The sequence below is a fragment of the Carettochelys insculpta genome, chromosome 1 (assembly GCF_033958435.1).
Source record: "Carettochelys insculpta isolate YL-2023 chromosome 1, ASM3395843v1, whole genome shotgun sequence".
NCBI lineage: Eukaryota > Metazoa > Chordata > Testudines > Carettochelyidae > Carettochelys > Carettochelys insculpta.
Genome location: NC_134137.1, coordinates 356958274 through 356985475, shown reverse-complemented (window position 1 = coordinate 356985475; position 27202 = coordinate 356958274). Strand labels below are relative to the sequence as shown.

Sequence of the window (27202 nt, the reverse complement as noted above, 5' to 3'; positions counted from 1 at the left end):
AATTTAACTTTTTGTTGCCTTGTAATGTCTTTCTAATGGTGGTGCTGCAATCATGGTAGGGACACAAATTTTATAGTACAGTCTGTGCTGCTTGAAAGTATCCTTAAAAACTCTACTTTTTGTGGTGAAGAAACAGTACAGGAAAGCATTGCTATTTTTCATTTCCTTGTGATACCAAGCAGCCCTTGCTGTAGGCTGCCATTTGTATTGTCCCTCAAAGTTCTGTAACCTGCACATACCCAGAGTGTCTTTGAAAAGCATGGATGATTTAGGACCAGTATTGCAAGGTGCAGACTGCGTTCCCATACCCAGTGTTGACGTCCTTAGGAGGTGAAAGCGCTTAGCTCTGACAGAATTAGGCTGTGACAGGGACAGGACTAGAATAACGCAGGGCTGCTAAAAGTCAACAGGTCATAAATAAATGCCATAGATGGGTTGCATTATCCTGGCCTCGCAAGGGGTAAAGAAAAGGCATGTCTTGGAATTAAGGACATAAGAAGTGACAACACTTTGATCTGTTTGAAAGATATCGGTGGTGTTTTGCTATGTAAATATGTATTAACAATATTTGTATCATTAAGATGAGCTGATTGTTTAGAATCAAAACCAGGAATATATAAGCAAGGGGATGCTATGGAACTAAAGGCTTAACTTGGGGCCAAAAAAGTGAAGTTTGGGCAGACTGGTGAGAGAGGAGAATGAGTTTTGGCAGATGTGGGGGGATACAATTTGTGGGGAGGGGTGTGTGTAACTTGGGTGGTAAAAGGAGGATGAGCTGGAACTAAAATGTCATTTTGAAGCCTTGCACGCCATATCACTCCCTTTGCACCCATCCCACCTGCTTTTTCACTGTAAAACTCAAAGAAGAGCAAGTAAGTGGATGGCTCATTGAATGGTGCTTGCCCCACTGTGATAAGAAGTGGGGTTTGTGTATTATCCCTGGAACAAGTTTCAGTCTCCATGTATGGGAAGTTTATGCCATATCTGGGCCTCATTTTAATTTTAAAATATTTGGAACATGCCTTGGTATTTGTCAAAACGACATGCCCGGCACATAAAGTAGGATTTCTCAAATGTGTTTAGAGACTGTGAAAGCTGAAAGGGAATTAGATTTTAAACACATGAAAGCACAGGCACACTAACACAGTCAAGCACAAGCTTTCTGAGCATTGACAGTACTGAAAACACAGTGGAGCGTTTCTGAAAAGTTGGCTTTACCAATAAAGTCAGCCACTGGCAAGTGCAGGCGAAGGAGTCAGACACTTCCACAGCAGATACACAAAGCTGTTGTTTAAAGTGGTAATGTTCACAGGGCATTCTGGAAAGGCAGCATTGCCAACTAGTTAAGTTAGTGAACTGGCGATCTGTGACTAAATCCATAAAGGGGCTTAGGGGAGAGCAGGGGAAGGATACCTCAGTGGTTAGAGCATTGGCCTTGTAAACTCAGTGTTGTGAGTTTAATCCTGAGGGGGGAGGGTATCCCAAGGGTCTGGGGGAAGGTCAAATTTAAAAAAAAATCTGTTGGGGCAGTCCTTCTATAAGTGCAGCGGGCTGGACTGATGACCTCTAGAGGTCCTTTCCAGCTCTATAAGGCATATTGGGCTCCAGGTTGTAATGCTTGGCTTTCTGTGGTCTGCTGCCGAGTGGTAGTCACATATGCAAAGTCTGCACTTGGGCTCCCTATACAATATTTGAGGAGAGTTAGGTATGTAAGAATGTGAATCACAAAAGCCAATACCTGACATGGGAAGCAGCACCTGTGTGTTGCCTAGAGCCTACTGGTCAGGATGCCCCCCTAGGATATGGGAGAACAGGACTCAAATCCTGCTTCTGTCTAATTTAGAGGAGTGGCTTGAACTCAGGTCTCACTGCTGCTCACTGGACTATGGAGTGTTTCTCCTCAGCCTTGTATACCCAGCAATAAACTCTTTGCAGCAGGGACTGTCTGTCATTCTGTGTCTTCTTATTTATTTATCTCTTTTTTCCATTGGTTAAATTAATTTTTATGTCCAGTACAAAGAATGTGGTGTTGATTGGTCTACTAAGGTGTTTTGCAAGATCTCTTGGGGAAGTTTGTTGCCTCAAAGAATTATATAACATCAGCCTAAGAGGCTCCATTATTTCCTTTTCTAGCTCTTGGGATGTCATTATCAAAGGCTATGATACCAAAGAGCCATAGAGTAATCTTTTGTCTGAGAATGTGAATGAGCAATAGCAACTGAGATTTCTGCTGCATTAATTTCTCACTTGATAACAGAATGAAACAAAGCATCAGGGAATGCCACTGGACGAATTCCTTTCTGCATCAGCATACGTTTAGATGTTTTTCTTCTATCATGCCGTTACCTCTTTAAGAGGACAGTAGAATTTACAATCCAGGGGACAAGTCCTGAGCTTTTCATGAATAAGGGCCTGATCCTGCAAAATCATTCTACTTGACATAGTGCTTACGAACCTATGATATCCTAGCAGAAAAAATTAGACTAAAACCAGCAGTATTTGCAGAATCAGACCATAAATTAAAACTGAGGGCCTCAAGATTTGACCCTCTACTAGGAGCTGCTTTGTTATCCTCTGTAGTCAAAAACAAAAGCCTAACTCCTGTTTCTCCATGTTTTTTTTTAAAGTTTGCAGGAAATAAGACCTGCTAAAAATACCCCTGCTGGGCTACTTCTAAGATCTGGAGACAAATTTGCATTGGCATAAAAAACATTTTAACTGAATATGTTCCTGAATTAGTGTCTGAGATAACAAAACAGAATACAGTGTTAAAAAATGACCAAAACGTTGTAGGAAGTCAATACTGTAAAGAGGGCCACTAATCCACTCATGGTAACTTGGTAAGCAGTTGTTGACCTTTAGCACAAAAAACGTGTTTGTTTTGAAGTAGGAAATGCTTTTAAACTTTTAATTTTTCTCGGTTTCTTCTTCGTTGAATCATGAGACAGTGTCACTCTACATGCTACTGAATGTTCATTCTAATTGTGTACTAATCCGTATTTGCTTAGAAAATATACTGCTTCATGTTCAAATTAATCAGAGAGAGCTGGTCTTTAGTGATTATTTTTAACAAATTTCATACTTTGCATCACTCATTGATAAGCAATTCACAAAACAATGAAATCCAAATAAAGCGAACAGCAGGGTGTTCATTTGAATGTAAATGAACTCATTACCATGCTCCTTCTGACCTTTGCTGGTGGCTGAATTCTTGCTGGCAAACATAACAATTAGAGTGCCGTCAACAAAAGTGAGCCGTTGTGAATGATTGTGGTTTTAACTACAGATTATCGGTTGCATTTGAAAATTTTCAAAGATACCTAATTTACACTGAAAGTCAAGGGGAATTCAGAACACTAATGCCATTTCCATCTCTGAACAGCTTCTTCTTAAACTTCAACTTTCTCTTCAGTGTCTAGAAATTATTGATAAAATGTTGTCTGAAAATAGTTGGTCAAGAGGGCTTCAGAAGTTGTACAAACCATACTTCTATTCTAAGAAAACGCTCATTGATTTAAGGCTCCATCCTGCACTCGTTTAAGACAACAGTAAAGCTTCCATGAGGGAGAATCAGACACTAAATTTACCAAGGTGCTCCTTGACCTCCATATCATCACTGAGAATCCTCGACTGTAACTGCTTTGCACCCCACTCTTATAATTTAGGAACCATCAAACTTGAAAACAAGATGTATTGGATGAGACACAAGTCTGCGTTCATGCCATTCCTACATCAGTTGTGGCAGAGATGAACAACAGGAAATACTCCTTTACATTTGGAGCTAAAGACCTGGCTGATTTTCCAACTTGCTCATTCATTTACACCTTCATAAAGTGGATGCAATGAGGGGTAAAAGGTACATATTTGTGTTTCACACTCACTTTACACAAGTGTGAATGACTGTACAGACAGAAAGCGGGGTGAATGAGACCTGTGTGCTATTTCCAGAGTACTCTTTGATCCCCGCTGATGCAAACAATGGACCAATAATGAAGCACAGGACAAAATGCCACTGTAAAACTACCAAGAGAAGCAGCCATTGAACAAGGTCATTTGCTGGGAATACTGTATTTGTAACATTGGTGTGTGTTGAAAGAACTATTTTTAAAGGGAGAAAATATTAAATCATTGTTAGTAATCTGACCCTGCATATGATATAATTGGAGCTCTGCAACCAGCCACAGCCTTGGTATTCCATGAGGAAACAGTGCATCATACCTACTACTCACCATGCCACTGACATCTGGCATACTGTAAGTGGAGCTAGCTCTAGCCAAAATACATTGTGCCAAGTCAGAAATCCCCATTCACAGTGTGTCTAAGTGGGGTTTCATTGACATCAAAGCACCAGCTCAGCTGATATCCTCACTGAAGATCACTTGTGAGCAGAAGGAAAGAGATACCAGATTACTTATGCATTTCTACCAAAATGGATCTCCACAGCATACCACCTTCTTTCTACAGGAAGACTGAATTACAGGACTGGCCATCTAGATTTGAAGAGCTATCAGTCTTCTTCCAGCTACTCTGAATGGCAAGGTAAAGAATTTTATTGTTATTGCTAGCATGGGACTTTTATTCTTTATTCTTTAAAGCTGGAAATGCAGGGCCATTGAACTTTGCCATTTTCCATATATAGTAATGTGTTTTGTTGCAACTATAGAAACTGTGCTAGTGGGTACCATTCAGTAAACTTCTCTTACATTTTAAACATCACATGGTAATTTCAAAGTCCCTCTCGTATTTTGTGCTCATAATAGTTACTTCTATCTCCTTTCTTTCTCTCCATTTAAACTTCTATTTATTACAGCATATGAATTAATAAAATTTCTCCTTGGTGGGTTTTTTTTTGTTTTCTTTTTCTGAAAGGAAAAGATATTTGAAGGTTAATTAAGTTAATGTTTAGTCTTTATTCTTGTTACATGAGGCAATATTGTCTCGCTCTCTCTGCAATATTTTTGTAACTTTAGTTGGAGGATATATTTGCTACCCTTTGTACAAAAAACCAATAGATTAATATCTGTGCATCCAATCCAGAGCTGCTTAGTACAAATCAACAAAAGCTAATTACACAGAATTTGGAGTCAAGTTGCATGTGAATGGTAGGAAAGTGTTCCCTTCCTGCTGCTAATTCAAGTGTACAAAGAGCCGAATTTTAAGAGAATTTGAACACCTGTGACTCCACCTGAAGTCAACGGGAAATAAAAGTAATCAGCCCTCTGGGGCCAGGATAGCCAATTACCAACTATAAGCAGTATCTATTTTCAATCAGAGAAGGAAATGTCAAAAAATCTCATGTAAAAGTATATAAAAGTGGTGACTTTTCTGGAAAGAAAAACTATAGTTTGAATTGAGTGAACTAACGTCACAAGAACTTCAAAAAGATGAACGCGAGGTCAAGTGATACTCTGGAAAGTACTGATCACCCATATGTTCATTTCCTACTAAACATCCATGTGAAAAGGTCTGTGAAGTGCTTGGGACAGATTGGCACAGGAAGCCATATGTAGGGAGGCATTTATATGACAAGGCAAGAAGCCCAGCACAAGCTAATGGATAAAAGCAATGGCATTATCATCTATGTGCCAAGGGCAATGGAATGAAAATGATGTTCCTTAAACCTTCCCTGCTTTATTTTAGATGCTCTTGTCTTTGAGATACTACAGTTCTTTCCTTCAGCCTATTGTTACCCAGTCAGTCATGGAAATTTATTAACTCTTTATATTCTCCTGTTTAATTATGTGATTATCTTTCACAAAAACTAAATACCGGTGAAAGTCATGCCAGTGTCCAAAAGACATTGCTCCTTGATTCCTAGCACATTAGTTGCTTCGGCTTTCTGAAGAATGAATAAAGGGTTTGTTTTTGTTTGTTTGCTTGTTTGTTAGAAATTGTTCTCCATAGTGTTTAAAAAAGAATAACAGAGACAGAACTTCAGCCAAAGAAGAACCAGATTGAGGACCATAGCACCATACCAATAACCAACAAAGCTGACTTCCAATTTCATGGAAGAACAGGCAGAAAGTTACATGGGCAGCAGCACATTATTGGGATTACATATAGTATGAAAGGATCTTCACTGAAAAAGAAACTGAAATAGGATGCAATTTTGCAAACACTGCAAAGCCTAATGGTCAGATTGCTTCTAAGAAATTAAGTTGTTCGCGGTAATTACAGACCAATGTGTAAAATGTACATTCTGTAAGCAAATTTTCTTAAGAATGACCTAATGAAAGTGTACATTAAAAGATACAATAACATAAAAATAAGCATAACATGATTTGTTTTTGTTATAGGATTCTCATCAAAAAAGTAGAAGAATAAGAGACTGAAGCTGACATTTGCCTTTGTCTCCAAAAAGAAGAATATCCATAGAGACATACACTTTCCTAGATAGATTTTTAGTTACAAGTTTCTTTTGTGTTATCGGGATTCTCTATTCCAGTAAGAGTTTCAGAACTGATTTTTACGCATGGTTAAAGAAGGTCTATTGTGAATGGGATAGTGGGATACGGGAACCGATCAAAAATCTGTAGAATTCCAACTTTTGTCAATGCATTATGGTAACACAACTTACATTGATTGCTATTTTAAAATGTCATTTCCCCAAAAATTATCATGGAATGGCAAAAGACAGCACTTTTCTTTCCCTATGCTTAGACTACCATAATCACTTTTCTTGGTGAAGTTGTTATTTGATTTTCCTGCCAATTAGTTTGTGATTTAGTAGTTCTGGCTGTTCTTCATCTGAAGTATCTGATCTTGGTTTCCATTATGACAACAGTAATTCAGGCTTTTGGGGCCGCTTTTAAGAAAAGAATCAATAACTGAATGGAAGAGAAATGGAACTCTTCTGGAAGTGAATCCATAATTTTGCACTGGGAGCCTGATAGCAGTGGGAATAATTATCAAGCCATCCTTCCACTTCAGGTCCGTAGAAAAATAATCAAATTAGTCGGTGAGTGTGGAGGAGGAGAAGCCACAAATGAGAACACACAAGGCTACCCATGTGTTTTATTTTTGGCAGACAGGCCATGCTGTTCTATTGGCTTTTATAGTTTCATTTTCCAAAAGCACCTCTAGCCCCAGTATTCAGGGCATTTTCCCACCTCGGGTGGCAGAGATTTACCCAAAAAGGTCAAACAGGACTGCAGTTCCTGAAGGCTTTAAGGATTTTTGATCTGAGAAAGGTTGGGCTTAAGCCAAGGTCTGCCAGACTGAGGCCTGCTAGTTCAAGAAAGAGTCCCACTATCCTTTGTGATGAAAGATAACAGGTAATTCAAGCAAACATGTAGTACTATGAGGGGAAATCAAGCTAAATAACAGTGCACTGTTTCCTCCATGCACCCACTCCCACAGCCAGCACACACACACTCACACCATTTCTGGCTGCTGTAGTCCAGTGTTGCTGAGTGACAGATTATGCACTTACTTTAAGCTATGTCTACACTAGAGAGTTTTGTCAACAAAGCTTGTGGAGCGTCCACACTAAAAATGCTTTCTGTCGACAGTAAATCAGCAAAACATGGCACTTTTGTCAACAGCCTTCTGTTTCTCCCCCATGAGGAAGAACAACTTTCTTGATAGACTCTGTTAACAGAAAAGCCATGAGGACACTGGCTAGGTCTACACGGTGCAGCTTTCCCAGCAGGTACATCTAATGAGCAGCCTTGAAATTGCAAATGGCTGCTCATTAGCATGGTCCCATGGCGCATTAGCATAGCCGCACGAGAGCTCAGTCTCAGCAGGGGGGGATGCTGGCAGTAACGAGGCCGTGAGGACATGCCTCACTGCCAGCAAAAAGCCTCTCTGTCGCCAGACCCTTATGCCTGAATTTTGTAGTGTGGATCTGCCGGGAAAGCCGTGCCATGTAGACCCAGCCTCCGGTGGGGCCATCTGTCAACACACAGAGCTTCCAGGTCACCAGGCAGCCCTGTCTGCTGTTCTTGTGGTCGGCCATCTGTAGAGATAGCAGCTGGGCAGTCCGGCTGCTGTCTGTCGACAGAGTGGGTTGCTCTGTCAACAAACGTTTTCTGAGGAGATCTCTTCTGAGAGTAACTTCTGTCAACAAATCACTCCAGAGTAGATGTAGCTTTGAGGTGCAGCCATCTTCCTTCAGATTAATGTGACACATCACGTGCTGGCAGTTAAACTAACATGGCAAACTCATACAATTTTCATGTAACTTTTGTGCAGAGCACTCTTAAAAATAAATCTGAGTCTGAGTTTCAGATATATTTCATGAGCACGAAAGTAAAGATCAGTGCATAAAGCTCACCTTTGGACTTCCCTGCTCCTGACCTAACAGGCAGCAAGGACAGTCTCCCAGTGAAAGTTAAAGCAGCCTGAGGGCTGTTTGAAACTATCTCAGCTGCCAGAGGTCCCCAAGGGACCAAGACAATAGCCAAGAATCTGTGGGACTGTAATAAGCTATGGCCACATCACTTGTTCCAGCAGCAGAGAGGGAGTGGCATAAGAGTGGCTATTCTGGTTCTATGCCAGTATAGCAGCCACATATATGGAGGTAATTGAATTTTCAAGCTGTACCTGACTCCACTGGCTTTGTGCCATATAATGAGTGCACCAAACTCAGAGCAGGGTCCTAAAATTCTACAGAAACACAGCAGTGAAACTTGCATGATAGGGGATCATACCGACTGGACCATAGTAACAGAGAGGAAGCCGTGCTAGTCCGTACACTATCTAAACAAAAAAGCAGTCAAGTGGCACTTTAAAGACTAGCAAAATAGTTTATTAGGTGAGCTTTTGTGGGACAGACCCACTTCTGCAGACCATAGCCAGACCAGAACAGACTCAATATCTGTCCCACGAAAGCTCACCTAATAAACTATTTTGCTAGTCTTTAAAGTGCTACTTGACTGCTTTTTGTTTTGAGACTGGACCATGTGTCATTAAATTTTATACCTTTTGTGAAGGTTTTCATACATATTCTATAATCAGTTATGCAACCCACTCAGAAAGCTTCAAGTGCTCACATCTTGAACTTGCAGCATTGGTCACAAGTATTTAAACACCAGTGAAAAATCTGCTTATGTTTGGTCCACATTTAGCATCCACAGATGTCAACAAGCAGGCAACACATAAATGTCTGTTTGTTTGTGTTTTTGTTTTCTTTAAGACAAGGGAAAAATTAGAATTGCTTTGCTGTACAGCATGTGGAAACTAGGAATGTGGGAATTTTAATCCTGAGCCAGAGATAGTCCAATGTCCTGTCTCCAGCAGTGGCCAGCACATGATGCTTCAGAAGAAGTACAAGACATATCTGATCAGGAGATGTGGGCTGATCTACCACCACCACCACCACCTGCACACACATACACACTAATTATGTCTTCTCCTGACACTTAATAGTCAGAGATAGGCTTAAACTATGAAACATGAGATATAATATCTCTTCCAAAGTCTATTAAGATTAACTGTTGTAACTCTGGATATACTTAATTTCTATATAGTCGCAGAGAGGTGGCCATGTTAGTCTGTATCTTCACAAAACAAAAAAGCGGTCATGTAGCACTTTAAAGACTAACAAAGTAACGTATTAGGTAATGCACTTTTGTGGGGCAGATCCACTTCTCTTGCCAGATATGAAGTGGGTCTGCCCCACTAAAGCTCATTGCCTGATAAATTATTTTGTTAGTCTTTAAAATGCTACATGACTGCTTTTTTGTTTCATTTTCTATATAAATGCCTAGTCACATTGACTCCTTATAGAATTTTTTGCCTCAGTGACACTCTATGGCAATGCATTCCATCGCTTAATTAGGTGTGAATACATGTTTTTGAATGAGGGCCCTGGCATTTGTACATTACATTCTGTGCAACTCCATGTAGAGTTTAAGTGCAAACGTTGTAGTTTTGATTGAATGCTTGATTTAAAAAAAACTGTCATGTTTGTCATTTTTGTCAATAAATATTTGTATATATTTTTATTATATATTTACTTGAGATTGACAGTTTGAAGCAGAACAGATAAAGTGCAGTTACAGTCAGAAAAGTGACTATGGTCAGTAAATTTCTATTGGGTGAATTTTGCCCTTGTGTAATAACATAATATTCACTGTATCAGAGAGGTAGGCATGTTAGTCTGTATCTTCAAGAACAACAAGTCCTGTGGCACCGTATGGGCTAACAGATATTTTGGAGCATAAGCTTTCGTGGGCAAAGACCCGCTACATCAGATGCATAACTGCATGAGTAATATTCACTGACTTCATGGTCATTGGACTAGTGCACATGATGGTAGAATGTTAACTTCCTAGAACACCCAGTCATCAGTAACTAAATATCAGATACCTGTCACTTTCTACTCAACAGATCTCCTTCTGTATACCAAGTCTCATCTCAGCTTTCTGATGAAAATAAGTGTTTCCTATCTTTGGCTCTTGTCTGTCATGCACAGCAGCAACAAGCCAGATTCTGTTCTGACATGTACATCATCTAAAGAATTGCTAGCTCAGCTTCAGTTATAGCATTTTTAATACTGTCTGGCAGTGATGTGGGAACCAGAACTATACAATTTGACTTTCATGCCTCAGCTTCAGTTTACAAAAGAGGGGAAAAATACTTTTTACAGGCACTCCCTGATTTACAAACAACCTCACATACAAACAAAAGTTCACATCAGGCAGAGATGTGCTTGGGATTTGTGGGGTCCTAAGCAATACTATTAAACTGGTGCCTCTATGTTCAACAGGAGCCCAGGAAAGATGTAGAGTTTTAGAGATGTGATTTTATAATCTTCAGCAACACACTAATGACATATTGTAAAGCACATTTTAAACTATGGTCCTGTAAACTAATACAGTCAATTCAGAAAGTGAGAGTATGTACATTAAGACCCAGTGATGCCCCAAATTTTTAGATGCCCTACAAAACTGTGTATTTTGTATAAGTGTAAGGATGGCCCTGGTCTCCCAGGAGCAAGCAAAAGGTACAGGGCTGGCCAGAGGACTCCAGAGAAATGCAGGGCAGTTGCACAACCAGAGGCTAGGAGAAGCAGTGCTTTGAAGGGGAAGCGGATGCTTCTTTTTTGCCACTGGCTGCATGGAGTCTTACGGCCCATGCTTGTGCCACTTGCTGCCTCCTGGTTAGCAGGGGCTGGGTGCATCCCATGGAGGGGCCAGCCAGAAAATGGGACTGTCCACAGGAGCAATCAAAGAGCCTGCCCTGGGTTTACTGGAGTATTCTCATCAGTCCCCTTCAGAATCTCCACCTACCTCCTCATCCTCCTCTAATTAAACCTGCCTTTCCTCAAGCACCAGCATTGATATTAAATAGAAGACTATTTATATCAGTTTTCATTGCAAATATACAGTATTTCAACTACATTATGGGTTAAATAGGCTTTTGCACCATTTATAACATTCTTTCTATGGGAAAATGCATTCCAAGTTCTGAATGATTGACTTACAAACAAATTTTTGAAACACAGTTCTTTCGTAAGTTGGGGACTTCCTGTATTTGTAAGTAATCATCTTTTATAGGAAAGATATAGACAAGCCGTAAACATGAACCCTGTAAGGTCTTTTCAGAGTCACTTTTACAGTATAACTGTGCTTTAAAAATATTATTATTATTTTATAAATATTTGCCATATTGTTCATGACTTTCAGCCCCAGATTCAAGCATTTCTTTGATCCAGATTTTATCACAGTTATAGCAGTTGAAATGACTCAATTACCACAGAATCCTAGTGTCCATGATTACGGTGTTCAGATGTAACTCCTATTATATTTTGTTTATGGATACATTTAATTGAGCATCTATTACTTTCATTCAGTTTAACTGTTTACTTGATGCTCTTTACAGAGAACAATAGTTAAGGTAGTTCTATATTATTATAATTCATTATTTGAGGAATATTGTCTGAAGTGCACAGGCCCAATCTCTCTTTGAATGACCTGTATTTTTCCCCCACAAAATGAATTGTGCCTTTGACTACATTAGTTTTCAAGCATGGAGTTATAGATGTAGGTACTCAGAATTACACCCACAATCAAATTACAGTTACAAATTGTTGGATGAAAATTGAGTCTGCAGAGGGAACATTACTCTTTTGGAAATTTGACCCTCTACTGGTTTAAATTCTGGTTTTTAATTGACTATTTCTTCATTTTCTACTTAAAAATTCTTTCCCACATTTTGCTGCATACAAAGCAATTACAATTTTTTCAATGTACATTTTAGCTACGTCTACACGTGAAGCCTACATCGAAGTAGCTTATTTCGATGTAGCGACATTGAAATAGGCTATTTCGATGAATAATGTCTACATGTCCTCCAGGGCTGGCAACGTCGACGTTCAACATCGACGTTGTGCAGCACCACATCAAAATAGGCGCTGCGAGGGAACGTCTACACGCCAAAGTAGCACACATCGAAATAAGGGTGCCAGGCACAGCTGCAGACAGGGTCACAGGGCGGACTCAACAGCAAGCCACTCCCTTAAAGGGCCCCTCCCAGACACAGTTGCACTAAACAACACAAGATCCACAGAGCCGACAACTGGTTGCAGACCCTGTGCATGCAGCATGGATCCCCAGCTGCCGCAGCAGCAGCCAAAAGCCCTGGGCTAAGGGCTGCTGCACACGGTGACCATAGAGCCCCGCAGGGGCTGGAGAGAGCGTCTCTCAACCCCTCAGCTGATGGCCACCATGGCAGACCCCGCTATTTCGATGTTGCAGGACGCAGATCGTCTACACGTGCCCTACTTCGACGTTCAACTTCAAAGTAGGGCGCTATTCCCATCCCCTCATGGGGTTAGCGGCTTCGACGTCTCACCGCCTAACGTCGATGTTAACATCGAAATAGCGCCCAACACGTGTAGCCGTGACGGGCGCTATTTCGAAGTTAGTGCCGCTACTTCGAAGTAGCGTGCACGTGTAGACACGGCTTTTAAGTGATCTAGTTTTATGGCATGGACATGTCAGGTTTTAAGTATTCATAAGCAGAAGTCCTAATGAGTCATTAAGTTGAGTCATGCACCAATAACCAGTAAAATAACTTGATGAATAGAAACACTAGTATCTCACTGGCAGTTGATGATTTGAAGCTTTATCTTTCCATGTCCTTGAGTGGTCACTGGTCTGAAGTTTTTTTCCATTTGAGCCTGCAACTTTTGAGCGACAATGGCTAAACTGTTGTGTTTTCATTTGCCTTTTTTAATAGTAAATAGATCTTTCATGGTGCCTCTCCTCTCACCATATCTAATCTATGGCCCCTTTTCATCTCAAGAGATGGCGGTTAGTAGCAATGGTGAGGATCTATGGCCAATGGTTAAGTCTGCAGCTTCTCTCATGGCTTAGCCTTCCAATACTGGATTTGCATGGTCGACTGCAATAACCGCATGTCAGTCTGTTTCCAAAATCTTGAGTCTGAGAGCTTTTCCTCACCATATACATGTACAGCAGTCTTCATCAATGTTAATATAAATTACAGACCTGCATCAAAAGTGAAGAATAGAACCCATAGTGTATGTACCATTACAGACCTGTACATGGGGGGGAAGGAGCAGTAGTAGGGGTGCAAATGTATCCCCCACCTATGTCCGTCTGGTTTCTATCCCATCCTCTCTGCTGCACTGTGAAGGGGGAGCCTGCAGGCTTGATGGGGGAACCAAAGGCACCCTGGGAGCTGTAGTTCCTTGCACAGCTCCTTGCCTAGAGAGCTGGCCCTGGAACAGACTACATTTCCCAGCATGCCATTGTCCATAGCAACAGCAAAGAGAGGTGGAGAAATATTACAGAATATTGTTTTTCACTTACAATATTAATAGCAAGATCCCACTAGGTAATTTCTATAAAACATTTATTACTGTATGCATTTTTAGTATTGTATAACAATGTCATTTTACCAATCAATGTTTCAACTCAGTTTTTTCATTAACCTCTCTTATGTACCCTCAATGCATGACTGTTTTGAATGCCTTTATATTTAAAAATGCTGTTCCACATTTACAAAAGAAAGCACACATGCACACACAGAAATTCCTGCATAGTGGCCTGCCTTATCTATTTAATAGTAAAGTGAAATGATAGGAAGTTTCACTAATATTGCTTTCTTTGTTTCAGGTTTCTTTTCTCCATGGAAAACTCCAAAGCCTGTAAGTTCTCTTTCAAAATTACACTCATTTGAATTCACGTGATTACTATCATTATAAAGCAAATTTCTTCAGGCTTTTATCTGATTTTATGCCATGAATAACATGACATTTGCTTTTTTCACCACTACTGCATGATTGACTTTAATGCCCTATAAATAAATATAAAGCAAATCACTCAATTTAACCTTAGGTCATATAACCTATTTTTATTGTTCAATGAATTCTTTCAGATAAAAATGTCAGTTCCAAACCCATTTCATTAACAGACCTGTGTCAGTTTTCCCCTTCAAAATCGGCCCCCTCCCAACACTTCTAAGAGAAGCAGAGTCATATGTCTTAATACATAAATACTATTAGTTATTAGGATAATTGTTTCTGTAACTTCAGAAATTTAGCTCATTTTGAAAAAAATTAGGATACTTAAGGCATCATATAGGCAATAAAAAATCATCTTCCTAATTATTGTTTTGAGAATATGTGTGAGAGCAAATTTGCCTTTCAGTGGCAACATTTATGTAACGCGAAACTTTGAAATAAAGATTACCAACAAGCCTATAGATTATACTGATGCCCAGTTTTCCTATTACATCATTTCGCTATAGCTATGTTGACATTCCTAATATAAAAATATTTTAAATCACTGTTTTGGGCTATTTCTATTGTCTGTCTAGCTTGTCTAATTAGATCATAATCTCCTTGGGTCTCTAGTTGTCTCTCACTTTTTGTATATGAATTGCAAAGAAAAATGGGCCCCGATCCCTGCTTTGGATCCTGTAAGTGCAATTGCAGTACAAATATTAATAAATTTCAAGCATTTATAGTTTGATCATCTGTTCTGTTTTGCATGATTGTCACGGTTCATCTGGGCAATCTCATGACCTATGAGGCTAGATCACGGTACATTGAACAGCTCCTGAAGTAACCTCCGGAGCCTGTGAAAGATCATTAGGAGTGAGGTGAAAATTTGATGCAGCTCCATCAGATTATTTCAGTCTGTGATTATTTCAATGTGTTGTTCTGAAAGCTGGGTGCAGTGTGTTGGCCTGAATCACATTATGTTGTGCCACATGAGTTTATCCATTGATCTACATAACACAAGTGACAAATGTAGTGGATAGTGGATAGAAGTGTATTACGGAAGCTGTGGTGGGATAACATATTGTGGGAGAAACGACATCTTAAAAATTTTAAAAACTTGTCTGGACTTTTTCAAAATTTGTAAGTGTACAATGTGCATAAAAGCAACATAAAGCCATGTTTGGAAAGCACTGTTGGGAAATGAGATATTATGCAGCATCTCACACCTGATGTAGTGTAAGTGTCTCCCTATAGTTCTGCCAGCATACTTTAATCTTGTCTTGCTTTATGTCAGTTCCAGACCACCTCTGTACAGAGCTGGACTGTATGGTGTTTGTGTGACATATTATAGACAAATGTCCACTAGAAGTTACCAGAATATTGTCAAATCTCATCCTCTTCAGTGCTTCAAGTCAGGATACAAATGTTAATCTTCAGATGTGTGAGCTGATGCCCAGGTGCCAGCTAAGGGTCTGGTGGGGCAAAGGGGGTGATGCCACACCAGCAGCTACGCTAAGCAGCCAGGGCAAGCTGGGTTCTTTGGTTTGTGTTTAGTTCGGGTACAGCAGCAAGAGGAAAATTACACTTAGAGAGGCTTTAACAGTTACTTTTTATTTATACAAAGATAGAAACAATTTAACTAAGACAAATGATTAAAGTACAAGTTAGTACTCGTGGTTTTTAAAGGGGAAACAACACAATTTAACTTAAGAAGAGTTTTAGACAAACTAGCTAGCTTAAACTAATACGATTAATGTGTACACAAGAAAGGCACGTTGCAGGTGTGATTTTCACCCCTGCCTCTTAGACCTGGTGGAACCAGAGTCTTTCCCTCAATTCCTAGAGGAAAGAAGTGTAATACAGGTGTAATTCTTACCCCTGCCTCCTAGATCCGGTGTGACCCAGAATCTTTCTCTCAATCCCTCGGGAAGAAGTAGATACGAACCAGGCGTCCCCAGTCTCGGGAGTTAATTCCAGACCTGGCCAGCAGGTGTAGGTGATTGAAACTCAAAGGGGGTGGGGTGCCAAAGCCCTCTTATACCCCTTTTGTCAGGTAGGCTTCTTCCTGGTCTCAAGTGGCCAATCAGGAGGAATGTGTTTGAACCCCAGGTTTCCCAGGGAAGGTGCAAGGCTCATTTTGCACCTGTGAATTGTGGACAATTGGGCACCTTTGGAGGTGATGGGCGGAGATTCCCCGTTCTTCCTGGGGAAGTGATCAGGTGTGTCAGTTACCGAGATCAGCCAGAAGGGCAGCCGTTAGCTAGCCCATTCACTGTCTGGTTTTTGTGTATAGTAGAGAGGCTGGGCAAGACAGCACACCTGCATTCCCAGGACATCAAAGGCTGCCTGTCTCCCTTGCTTGTTTCTCTCTCTGTCTCTCCCAGTGGGGGGAGAGAAGAAGAAAAGGCCAAATGGGGGGTTCATGTCTGGCTACAAGATGTAAAAACAAGAAGAAGTCCTGTGGTACCTTATAGACTAACAAATATTTTGGAGCATAAGCTTTCGTGGGCAAAGACCCACTTTATGTAAGAAGTTAGTGCAATAATTCTGTAATCATAAAACTGAGAAGTTGGCACACGCAATACTTACATATGACACAAGGGCCGTGTCTACACATGCCCCAAACTTCGAAATGGCCACGCAAATGGCCATTTCGAAGTTTACTAATGAAGCGCTCAAATGCATATTCAGCGGTTCATTAGCATGTGGGCGACCGCGGCACTTCAAAATTGACGCGCCTTGCCGCCGCGCATCTCGTCCAGATGGGGCTCCTTTTCGAAAGGACGCCGCCTACTTCAAAGTCCCCTTATTCCCATGGGGATAAACTGATGGAGCTCCAACTCCCTATAAGAGGTGGTTATGACATACCAGTCAGAGCCTAAGCAATGACAACAACCAACCCTGAGGAAGGGAAAGAGCAATTTTTTTCCTGGAAAGTTAATGATCTGATCCTATCGACCCCCTGTGAAGACAGCTGAGGTCACTTTAAGGCTTGTATGGCAATGATGATGCTACGTATTGTAGTATATTTGGCAAACATTGCATCAACAGTATTAAAAATAATGTTCTAATTTTGCTGATGACACATGTAGAGCATTGATTAGTTATCACACACACCACCTTGTAGCTCTCCCAACAGCTACAAAATGACCTTGATGCACACTCATTCATGTCACTGGCATTTGATTGAGAGATGGTCTGACAGGAGGACCTAAAAATGTCCATATACCCCAGGTATTACACAGAACTGACTGCTGGACTGACCGCTGTCTAGTCTGAGCAAAGCTTTACATTTTTATTTGGCTGAAAAGGTATAAAAAACAGTCAGGAGAGTGTCTAAATGTTGCCCAGCTGACAGATCCACGAAATGCTGAACAATTTTCAACACAGATAACTGCATTTTGGAAACTCTTCCAATGATCAGTGATGATATATCTGCATCATGGGAATAAGGGGACTTCGAAGTAGGCGGCATCCTTTCGAAAAGGAGCCCCATCTGGACGAGAAGTGCGGCGGCGAGGTGCGTCAATTTCGAAGTGCCGCAGCCGCCCACATGCTAATGAAGCGCTGAATATGCATTTCAGCGCTTCATTAGTAAACTTCGAAATGGCCATTTGCATGGCCATTTCGAAGCTTAGGGCACGTGTAGATGTAGCCAAGGTGGGAGAGATAATATCTTTTATTTTACTTCTGTTGGTGAGAGAGCTGAGCTTTCCTGCTCTTCTGTGTAAACTGTCTCTTTCACCAACGGGTTAAAATAAAGGGTATTACCTCACCCACCTTATGTCACTAATATTCCAGGACAGACATGGCTACAATGCTAGATATATTAGACTAGAAAAAAAATGTTCCAGTCACCCAGGTATATTAAAGTTTAAAAATATTTTAATGTACTCAATAAGAGGAGTAATTTTTCTGATGCTGTAGAAAAAACTGTCATCATAGCATTATCTGCATTCTTAAATAGGCTTATATAATCTCATTTGTTTTATATTTTTACACAAATTTGATGCAGTTATGTGATATGGTATCATTAGAGTAATTGCCTCAGAATTTACTTGTAAACACTAATAAACTTGTGTGACAAACAAACAAAAACAAAAATTCACCCTCTATAGATATCTTTAGGCACTGCGGAATTTTATCTGGTATTCCCTTAAAATTTCCTAAGACCCATCTATCTATCTAATCACGTCAACTCCTACTGACATCAGTAATGAGTTCCTTGTGCTGAATGAGGGAGCAATACGATTCTTAGACCAGTTTTATCCTGGGCTTTTGTATATCCAACACAGTGTACAATAGTATCACCCAAGGATAGCTATTTAGCAGATATATCATCACTGATCATTGGAAGAGTTTCCAAAATGCAGTTATCTGTGTTGAGAATTGTTCAGCATTTCGTGGATCTGTCAGCTGGGCAACATTTAGACACTCTCCTGACTGTTTTTTATACCTTTTCAGCCAAATAAAAATGTAAAGCTTTGCTCAGACCAGACAGTGCTCAGTCCAGCAGTCAGTTCTGTGTAATACCTGGGGTATATGGACATTTTTTAGGTCCTCCTGTCAGACCATCTCTCAATCAAATGCCAGTGACATGAATGAGTGTGCATCAAGGTTGTTATCTAGTTGTTGGGAGAGCTACGAGGTGGTGTGTGTGATAACTAATCAATGCTCTACACGTGTCATCAGCAAAATTAGAACATTATTTTTAATACTGTTGATGCAATGTTTGCCAAATATACTACAATACGTAGCATCATCATTGCCATACAAGCCTTAAAGTGACCTCAGCTGTCTTCACAGGGGGTCGATAGGATCAGATCATTAACTTTCCAGGAAAAAAATTGCTCTTTCTTTCCTCAGGGTTGGTTGTTGTCATTGCTTAGGCTCTGACTGGTATGTCATAACCACCTCTTATGGGGAGTTGGAGCTCCATCAGTTTGTCCTGCATACCGATAAGTAGGGTCCCCAAAGGAGACACGAGATTCTTTCTAAATGCCAAACTGGTTCCAGTGTTGCATGGCTCCTTTGTGGGAGTCCCTGACAGAAGTGCACCTAACATTCTCCTCAGTCAGTTGATCCTTCTCAGCAAATTGCATCGAACTGAAAAATCCAATGTTGATGCTGTATATTTTAAGCCATCAGTCAACCAGAGTGGTCACCCAACAGGACAGTCAGTTTGATTTGGATGCTCAGGGAATTTATGGAGATTCTGTGTTGTGACATTGAAACAAAAAGAAACATTTCAATGCTTATTTGTATTTCAGCCATATAACAAACTCCAGGCGCAACTGGCTGTTCACAGCTGTTCAGGATGAACAATTTTTAGGGCAGCTTTTCAATATTGAGATTGGTTGTGCTGTCTGTGCATTGAGCAGTTGACATAATCAAGATACTGTTGAACAACAGTGGCACCTTAGGTCAATGCAGAGTGACCAAAATCATTATCCGCCTGCTTGTAGATTCGCAGCTATGATTCCCATCTATGTCCACTGCCTGTCACTTTCACTGTTGCCTATTTCTGAGTGGCTTATAAGATTAGATTGTCAAAGGCTACACAGGAATTCATTTAAAGTGGACAAGCAGTTATGCACCAACTTTCACACACTTGCAGCCAGCAAAACCATTTCCAGTGACAGGGTAAAGCCAAGACAATTGGAGGACTTGCTGGCTGCAGGTTTATTTTCAGTGTGACTATCTCTTAGACCAATTGCAAGGCTAATGAACCTGGTCTGCCTAGTCAGAGTTCTCTCAGCCAGCCTATTTCAGAGTAAATCATGTATGCCTTCATGGCTGTCACAGTAGCCCAGAGCAAATAGCTCACCAACCATACTTTGAGTAGAAAAGCAATCCCACTATCCCATCACATGGGAGGGTGAGCCTGTGGGAGGCATTTTCATACCCTACTTTTAGACCAATTTTATTTCTATCAGTTTTCTTCTTTTGAAAGATCTTTTTTATTTTCTTTTTTTTAAAGCGATTAAGAAAACAATGCAATTAGGGTTTGTATTTCCATAGCTGTATAGAAATGTCTTTCCGCTTCATAATGATAAAAATTGTTCCATTTCAGTAGTTTCTTTTCTTACTGAGGCCGGAACTGTATTTAATGCTCCATTGACCAGGATTCAGATCATTATTTTGCCTGATCACTAAGCACATTTATTAACTCAGGTCTGGGTGTGCCATCTTTTTTACATTGAAGTAGGTGTTATTTTCAGGCTTCGTCTCCACTAATCTTTGAAGTTAGACATTCTTGACAAAAGGCAGGTGCATTTCCCTGTGAATCAGAAGGATGAAATGTTGTGGAGAGCCCTTTCTTGACCTGAATTCCAGTAGGCATTGCAGTCATTTCAAACAGCTTCCTTTCAGCTTAATGAAGTTATATCAGTTTCCTGCATTCAGCTTCGTATGTGCCTCTTCACAAATCATTTTAGTGTAGTGTCTATTAGTACTAACAAATTTGCCATTCATGTTGTTTTATTAGAGAAATCAGTGAGTTTTGATTCAATATTGTTTTTGCAATAAGAGTGTGCTTTCCGCAAAAATTGTGGGGGTGAGAATGAAAAAACATACCCAAACCCCAGGAGTGCTGGTATGGGACGAGGCAAAGTGCAGTCCAAAGGCCTGGCAATTTAAAAGGGGCTGGAGCTCCCAGCCGCTGCCACCACTGCTAACATGGCAGCAGCCAGAACCCAAGGCACACACCGCGCAATGCTGTAGCCTGAGGGAGGCTAGCCCCCAGTCCCACCCCTTTTGCCCAAAGCCTGTCTGTTCTGGAGGCCTGGATCCAGGACCCCCGCCCCCAGGAACAATGAAGTGTGGCCTAAGATCTGCCAAACCTCAAAACGTATTCTGTTTTCAGATGACAACTGAAATATTTCAGTTCACATGTAACACTTTTGTGCCTTGCAGATTTTGCTACTTAATGTCCACATTTAACTAATGGACTAAGCTCCCCAGTTAGATTATGTCTACCATAATGAACCACTGTCAGAAACTCCCATAATGCACAATCTTCATTTACCAAAATAGTAGACCATGGTGTCTCACAGGAGATATAGTGCAATCAAGAGTCCAGCTTATAGAAGGGAGTAGGAGCTGGAGACATCCAAACTACAGCTATCATGAAGCACAGCGGCAACATTTCCAAATGATCAATGCAGTTTTTGAGAGAAAAAAAGCAAAAAAACAAATTTGTTGTTTTTATTTTTCATCACTGTCCACAGGGAAAAAGCCCTTTTCTGACCAGCATTAACTCTCTGTGATATTTTGCCTGGCTAGCTTCTGGCTAGAAACCAGACACCTTCATATTTGTTGAACCCACATTCAGAAAAGCAGAGATTGACTCCTCTCTAGATCAGTGGTGTCCGAAAGAAAGGCACCTGATCGCCACATGCCCCCCCCCATAAAGCACACCACATGCCAGGCACCCTAGCCCCCCTCACAGCCAGACACTATACCCCGCCTACGCCCCCACAGCCAGGCATCCTACCTGAGCCGCTGCCAGAGCTGCCCAGCCCCAAGCCACACGGCTCCAAAAGCCAGGGCAGCAGCTTGGGTGGCAGCATGATGGCTCAGGGGGCTCCCTCAGTGGCTTCTTGGCTGTCACATGGAAGCGGCAGCTCAGGCACCAAGCCATGCAACTCTCAGGGCTGCGCGGCTTGTGGGTGGGCAGCTCCAGTTCCAGCTCCAGCTCCGCCCACAGAGCTGCTGCGCCACTGCACAGCCCCTGAGCCAGCCACACAGTACCCAAGCTCCCAAGCCACTGCTATTCTGTACTGCCCAAAGAGCCACTGTGTGAGCCCCTAAGTCACCATGCCACTGCATCGCTACCTGAGCTGCCACACCAGCCCGCTGCATTCACCACAATATGCTTTCCCATTTGCTGCATATGGCAAATGAGGAGCATATTAAACACCACGGCTCTAGGTAGAACAGAAGAGTGACGTAGCACGGATTATCTGTGTTAGGAATAGATGTTAGTAACAGTATATTGGATTATGACTTGCCCTGAAAATATAACTGTGTAGAAACGACATCTAGGGAATCAGGTCCTTAGCAGATATAAAGCATTGTAGCCCCAACTGCCCCAAGATTTGTGTTCTGTCTATTTAGAAAACTGCCTCTCTGTGGAGATATTAACTCGGGGTGTTTTAGATCACGTGAGGCAAGGCCTACACTAGATCTGAAAGTTGATTTTAGATACGGAATTCCAGATACGACAATTGCGTAGCTGGGATTGATGTATCTAGGATTAATTTATCTGGCCATCCTCACAGAGGGAGGCCATCAACCTAGCTTACTCCTCGTGTTAATGGGGAGTACCAGGGTCAACTGTTGAGCCCTTTTAGTTTGATTTCACATGTCCCGATCAGGTGTGTGAAATCGAACCCTGAATGATCAACTCTGATTGGGTCAATCTCACGGTAAGTATAAACATACCCTAAGAGATTCAGGTTGAATCGTCATTAGATGTATTTATTTAGAGAGTTCTTCTTTCTCCGAAACTTAATTCTGCATACTCTTGCTATGAAAAAATCTGCCTTCAGGATATATTGCAAAGCACCATCCCACCGCTGCCAACATGTCATGGCTCCTTCCTCACTCTAGCAAGACAAATGCAGAAGTGGGGGCCAGCAAAAGTACCTTTAAAACCTTATCTACCAGGTTTTGGTATAAACTCTCCCCCCCCGCCAAAATCCTAAAAAACCTTAGATTTTGGGGATAAAATTTGCTGCCACCACGCAAGTAATAATAAGGAAACCAGGGAGAGACTACTTGGGAAATTTTAGCCCCAAAAGTAAAAAAACCAGGACACAAACATTAACCAATACCAGGTTAATAAAAAGAAAAGGAGATAACTTTTATTATTTCAACGATATTTGTGTTGCAAGTCTTATGACTAGATGGAAGAGTCACAAAGTAAAACACATGGGGAGTCTCCACCATGGGTCTAGAACTTAGTTATAAGGAGAGTAAAAGAACATTTTTAAAAAAGTGCACAGACATCGGATCCCACTTCCCAAACCATAAAACAATAAAGCCTAAGGGACTTATCTAAACTTTACCCTACTTCCAGAAGATTGGAGGGCCTGTTCTTGGAGGGAGATATTCTGTCTCTCTCTACCTCATGGCTGGGAAGAAGAAGAAGAAACAGAGGACAGGAAAAGGGAGGAGCCAAAAAATTTAATTTTTACCTATATTCCTATAGGCCAATCCCACCTGGCTAAGGAGGTTAACCCTTTTACTCCCAGGCTGCTGGCAAACCCTCATGATCATGACAATAGCTGCTAACCCAGGCATTTTCTGAGAGCATGGATTGAAAGTAGGATGGTGTCAGTGCTCATAGTTTAGACTTGGTGTATAACTCCAGCCAGCTGCTTCTGATGTCCTTTGCAGTAAGAGATTGGTAACACAACTTCAGTCCCCACCAGAGATAGATGGAGCAGTACGTGGAGGGTTCTTTTTTAGGATGTGTCTAAATAAGACATTTTTACTTGTATTAATTGATTGCCGGTTAACTCAAGTCAGGTGATATGTCTGTGCATGCCTTTCACAAATGCTTACTCCAGGCTCGTGGTGTCTAAACTAGCACAATTGAGTTATGTAACAGCTTCATTAGACTTTGCAGAATTCAGTTTTTGTTCTTCTATAATTTCAATGGATAATATCTGTGTTTATGTTAAAGAATTTTTAATAGGTTATTTGTTTTAATGTTCACAGTTGCTGGAAATAATTGGGTGTATCAGATAGTATTTACTGATAGCAGATGCTGAATATCAAAAAGTTAAATCTTTATAATAGTTAAAATGCAAATTGTCAACATCACGTGTCAAAATATACAAAGTAAATAACTTTAAATCAAACTCTAAATTCTCCAGCAGCCTTCTTCTTAGCTCGCCTGCCTTGCGATGTCAGTGATCACTAATGGAAATATTTTTTCTTTGGCTTGTGAAATGGTGAAATCAATATTTGCCATTAAAATTCTAATTCTTCAGAGCCGTAATCAGTAATCAGTTTCTGAGAGAAATAAATAACGACTCTAGTGCAAACATATCCTTAGCGATACCAAGTATCCATGAGGAGTCCTGGACTCCAATGTCTTCAACATATGGCATCCTGCTATGTGGCTCCTTCTTGTCTCAAGTGTCTGAAAGAATCAAATAACTTGCCCTGTGTGGTACTTGGATGGAAATTAATTGTCTCAAACTATCTGAATAAGATGTTTTAGATGGAAGGAAGAAGCCGGAAGAAATGGCAAGGATTATATTAGAACCTTTGTTTGAGGGAGGACACTCACATTTCATTACCCAGCTTTGAAATTTGAAGGTGTTATTCACTCTTTTGCCGCAAGTGGATGTCTAAGTAACAGCTGTGCCCAAAACTACTCTTTTTCTGTTTTTGTCTGTGTAGTACCCAGAGGCACTGAGACCTCATCTGGGGTGAGTGAAGTCTCTCCTCTACAGCCTCTTCTAAGAGCCAGCTGACATTCAGCTCATGTGGTAGAGTGCAGGGCTTTAGACCCTATGCTTGTCGGTTCTACCCCTAGTGCTAGCAACGTGGGTCTGTCAGCATTACATCTGTAAAACAATGTGCCCTTTTTTTTCCAGAGCAGACTGCCTCACAGTAACCCATGTATTGTCATGCACTCTACATAAGTTGCACACTGGAATTAATCAGATACTTACGTCCAAAGAAAATGCGGCTGTTTGCCTGTTCAGAGGTGCTTCATGCATAAGGCAATGCTTGAGATTCTGATTTAAACCTATAAGGCTTGGTGAGCCTAACTGAAAAATTCTTAGTCACAGTGACTGGCACTTATCTACAAGTAATCTCACTGAAGCAAATAGGACTCTGAGCAAGTCCCACACAATCTGAATAGTATTGCAGAATGGGCTCCCAAATAGTGCAAGACCCTGGTGCCTGAGAGATCATGTCTGTCTTTGTATGACAAGAATACAGCTGTCATTGGGTTAAACGCAGTGAAGGGCAACCTAGGCTAGTGAGTGGGCCGCATGAGTGGCCTTCCTTTGTCTCAGTGGGCCTCAAGATTATCATGACCAGTGTCCCAATAGAGGGTAGTTTTGCTTGCAGACTTAGAATTTACAAGGTGTGCCAATTAAATCTTAGCAGTTATTTGACTGGATTCAGAGGGAGCACACGGCTCTCACAATGTTTTTGTGGAGTCATCATGCACTTCCTTTCACATGCCCTTGCTTTCAGTGTGTGTCACTTTTGTAACACCTGTAGGAAAAAAAATCTACAGAGAGGATGAAAACCAGCAGAATTTGGCAATGTGGAGCATGGGCAATGGTAAACAAAATGTCTGATGGGCCACACAGAGAACCCCAATGGGTCACAGGTCACCCTTGGGTCCCAGGTTGCCTGTAACTGGTCATGCATCTCTGGTTTAAAATAGAGGGATTTGGTAGCAAGGAGCCCTCATTGTGGAATCCTCAGATTTGGAAATTATTTATTCCCATTTTGGTTGGACAGGCTCAGTTTGCCTTAAGGATATACTGGAAAGCTCAGCTACTATCATGGGGTTCCCTAGAAGAGTGGGAGTGAAGCACAACCATACAAGGAAGAATTTGTATACATCTGAGGAGTACATTAAATAGTCAGAAAAGACATGGGGGAGTTAATTATAGATGTTTCTCTGTTGTGTAGTTTGATATAATCACCAAGACCTTGGAAGAACTTTTAATTAAATAAATTTATTAACTAACTTTGAAAATAATATTTAGAGTTCCCTTCACCCCCAAAGATACCCAGAATGTTTTCTAACCTTAGAAAATATATGTGTATCTGCCATACTTGTAACTGAAACCCTTTTCTGTGGAGTGTTTGAACTAGTCACAGTATGGTGAAAAAAAGTTTTATCTTTTCTTTTCTGTATAATTTATTACAGATGATGGAGAGATGGGAGAATCAAGGCAGCCCTCAGACCAGTTTATCTGCTCCAGCTATACCACAGAGTATTCCCTTTCCACCCACCCTTCACAGGAGTTCATTTCCTGATTCAACAGAGGCCTTTGATCCAAGAAAACCTGACCCATATGAGCTATATGAGAAGTCAAGAGCTATTTATGAAAGTAGGCGTAAGTGAAAGCCCTGTTCACCCTGCTCAGCTTTTAATAATTTTAAGCATTTGTCTGTGAATGTGTCAAGGCTGACATATTTTACATAATTATATCTACTGTAGTTTAAAGCAACTCAGAGATGAATCCAATTACAGCATACTATTAAAATGATTCAAAGTCTACCTTGATACATTTAACCTCAGATTGTCTAAATTTTACATATTTAAGCTTTGGCTTTTGTACAGATTTGTTTTCTTGCTATATCCTCTACCCTGTGCCAAGTCTTAAGTCCTCACAGAAGAGCAGTATACATAAAGTATCTTCTTTGTAGTTAACTGAGAAGGCAATTAAAATTTGCCATTATTTTTTTCTGCTTATTCTTACCCTTAGATTGAAGTTGAAAAAGGAAATGTCTGGTTGGTTTACAGGTTGGTTTTACATATAGCGACTTTCTGCTATTTATTATACTATAATTGCTGTTAAATATCCACTAACATGTATAATCTGAAGATATAGAGAAAACAAAACTATCTCCAAGATTTGCATCATTATTTTCTTTTTCTCATGTTCTTGCGGAATATATTGCATGTATTCCATATGAACAAAAAGCTTTTATCCCATCTATATTTACTCCCAGAACCTTTTAAATAAGAACTGTATACTCTATGTAAACTAGAGCTCTTAAATTAAGAACAAATTTGAAATATCATGTATGTCTACGTTTTTTGTTCTTACCATAATATCTTATGCTTTTATATAGCACCTTTCACATTGAAGCCTTTCACACTAATGCGTAAAGTATGTGCAAAATATTGCACTGGATCACACTGGCGTAGATCCAGATTAACACCATTACCATCAGTTTGGCCCTGTGTATGCTTGATGGGCCTAAGCAACAAAGTTCAGATTCAAGAAT

The 27202-nt window shown here is 40.7% G+C and overlaps 1 protein-coding gene across 8 annotated transcripts in view; it reads left to right on the top strand.

Annotated features, from left to right (window-relative positions):
- MAGI2 (membrane associated guanylate kinase, WW and PDZ domain containing 2) overlaps positions 1 to 27202 on the top strand; it is a 1201350-nt gene that overhangs the window by 1043362 nt on the left and 130786 nt on the right. For 7 of the 8 annotated variants that reach the window (XM_075017288.1, XM_075017279.1, XM_075017302.1 and 4 more), the window contains 2 exons: positions 14091 to 14122; positions 26115 to 26304. In XM_075017288.1, coding sequence (XP_074873389.1) covers positions 14091 to 14122; positions 26115 to 26304 — 222 coding nt within the window. The remainder of the gene's footprint in view (positions 1 to 14090; positions 14123 to 26114; positions 26305 to 27202) is intronic. The other variant, XM_075017271.1, reaches the window with a different exon arrangement.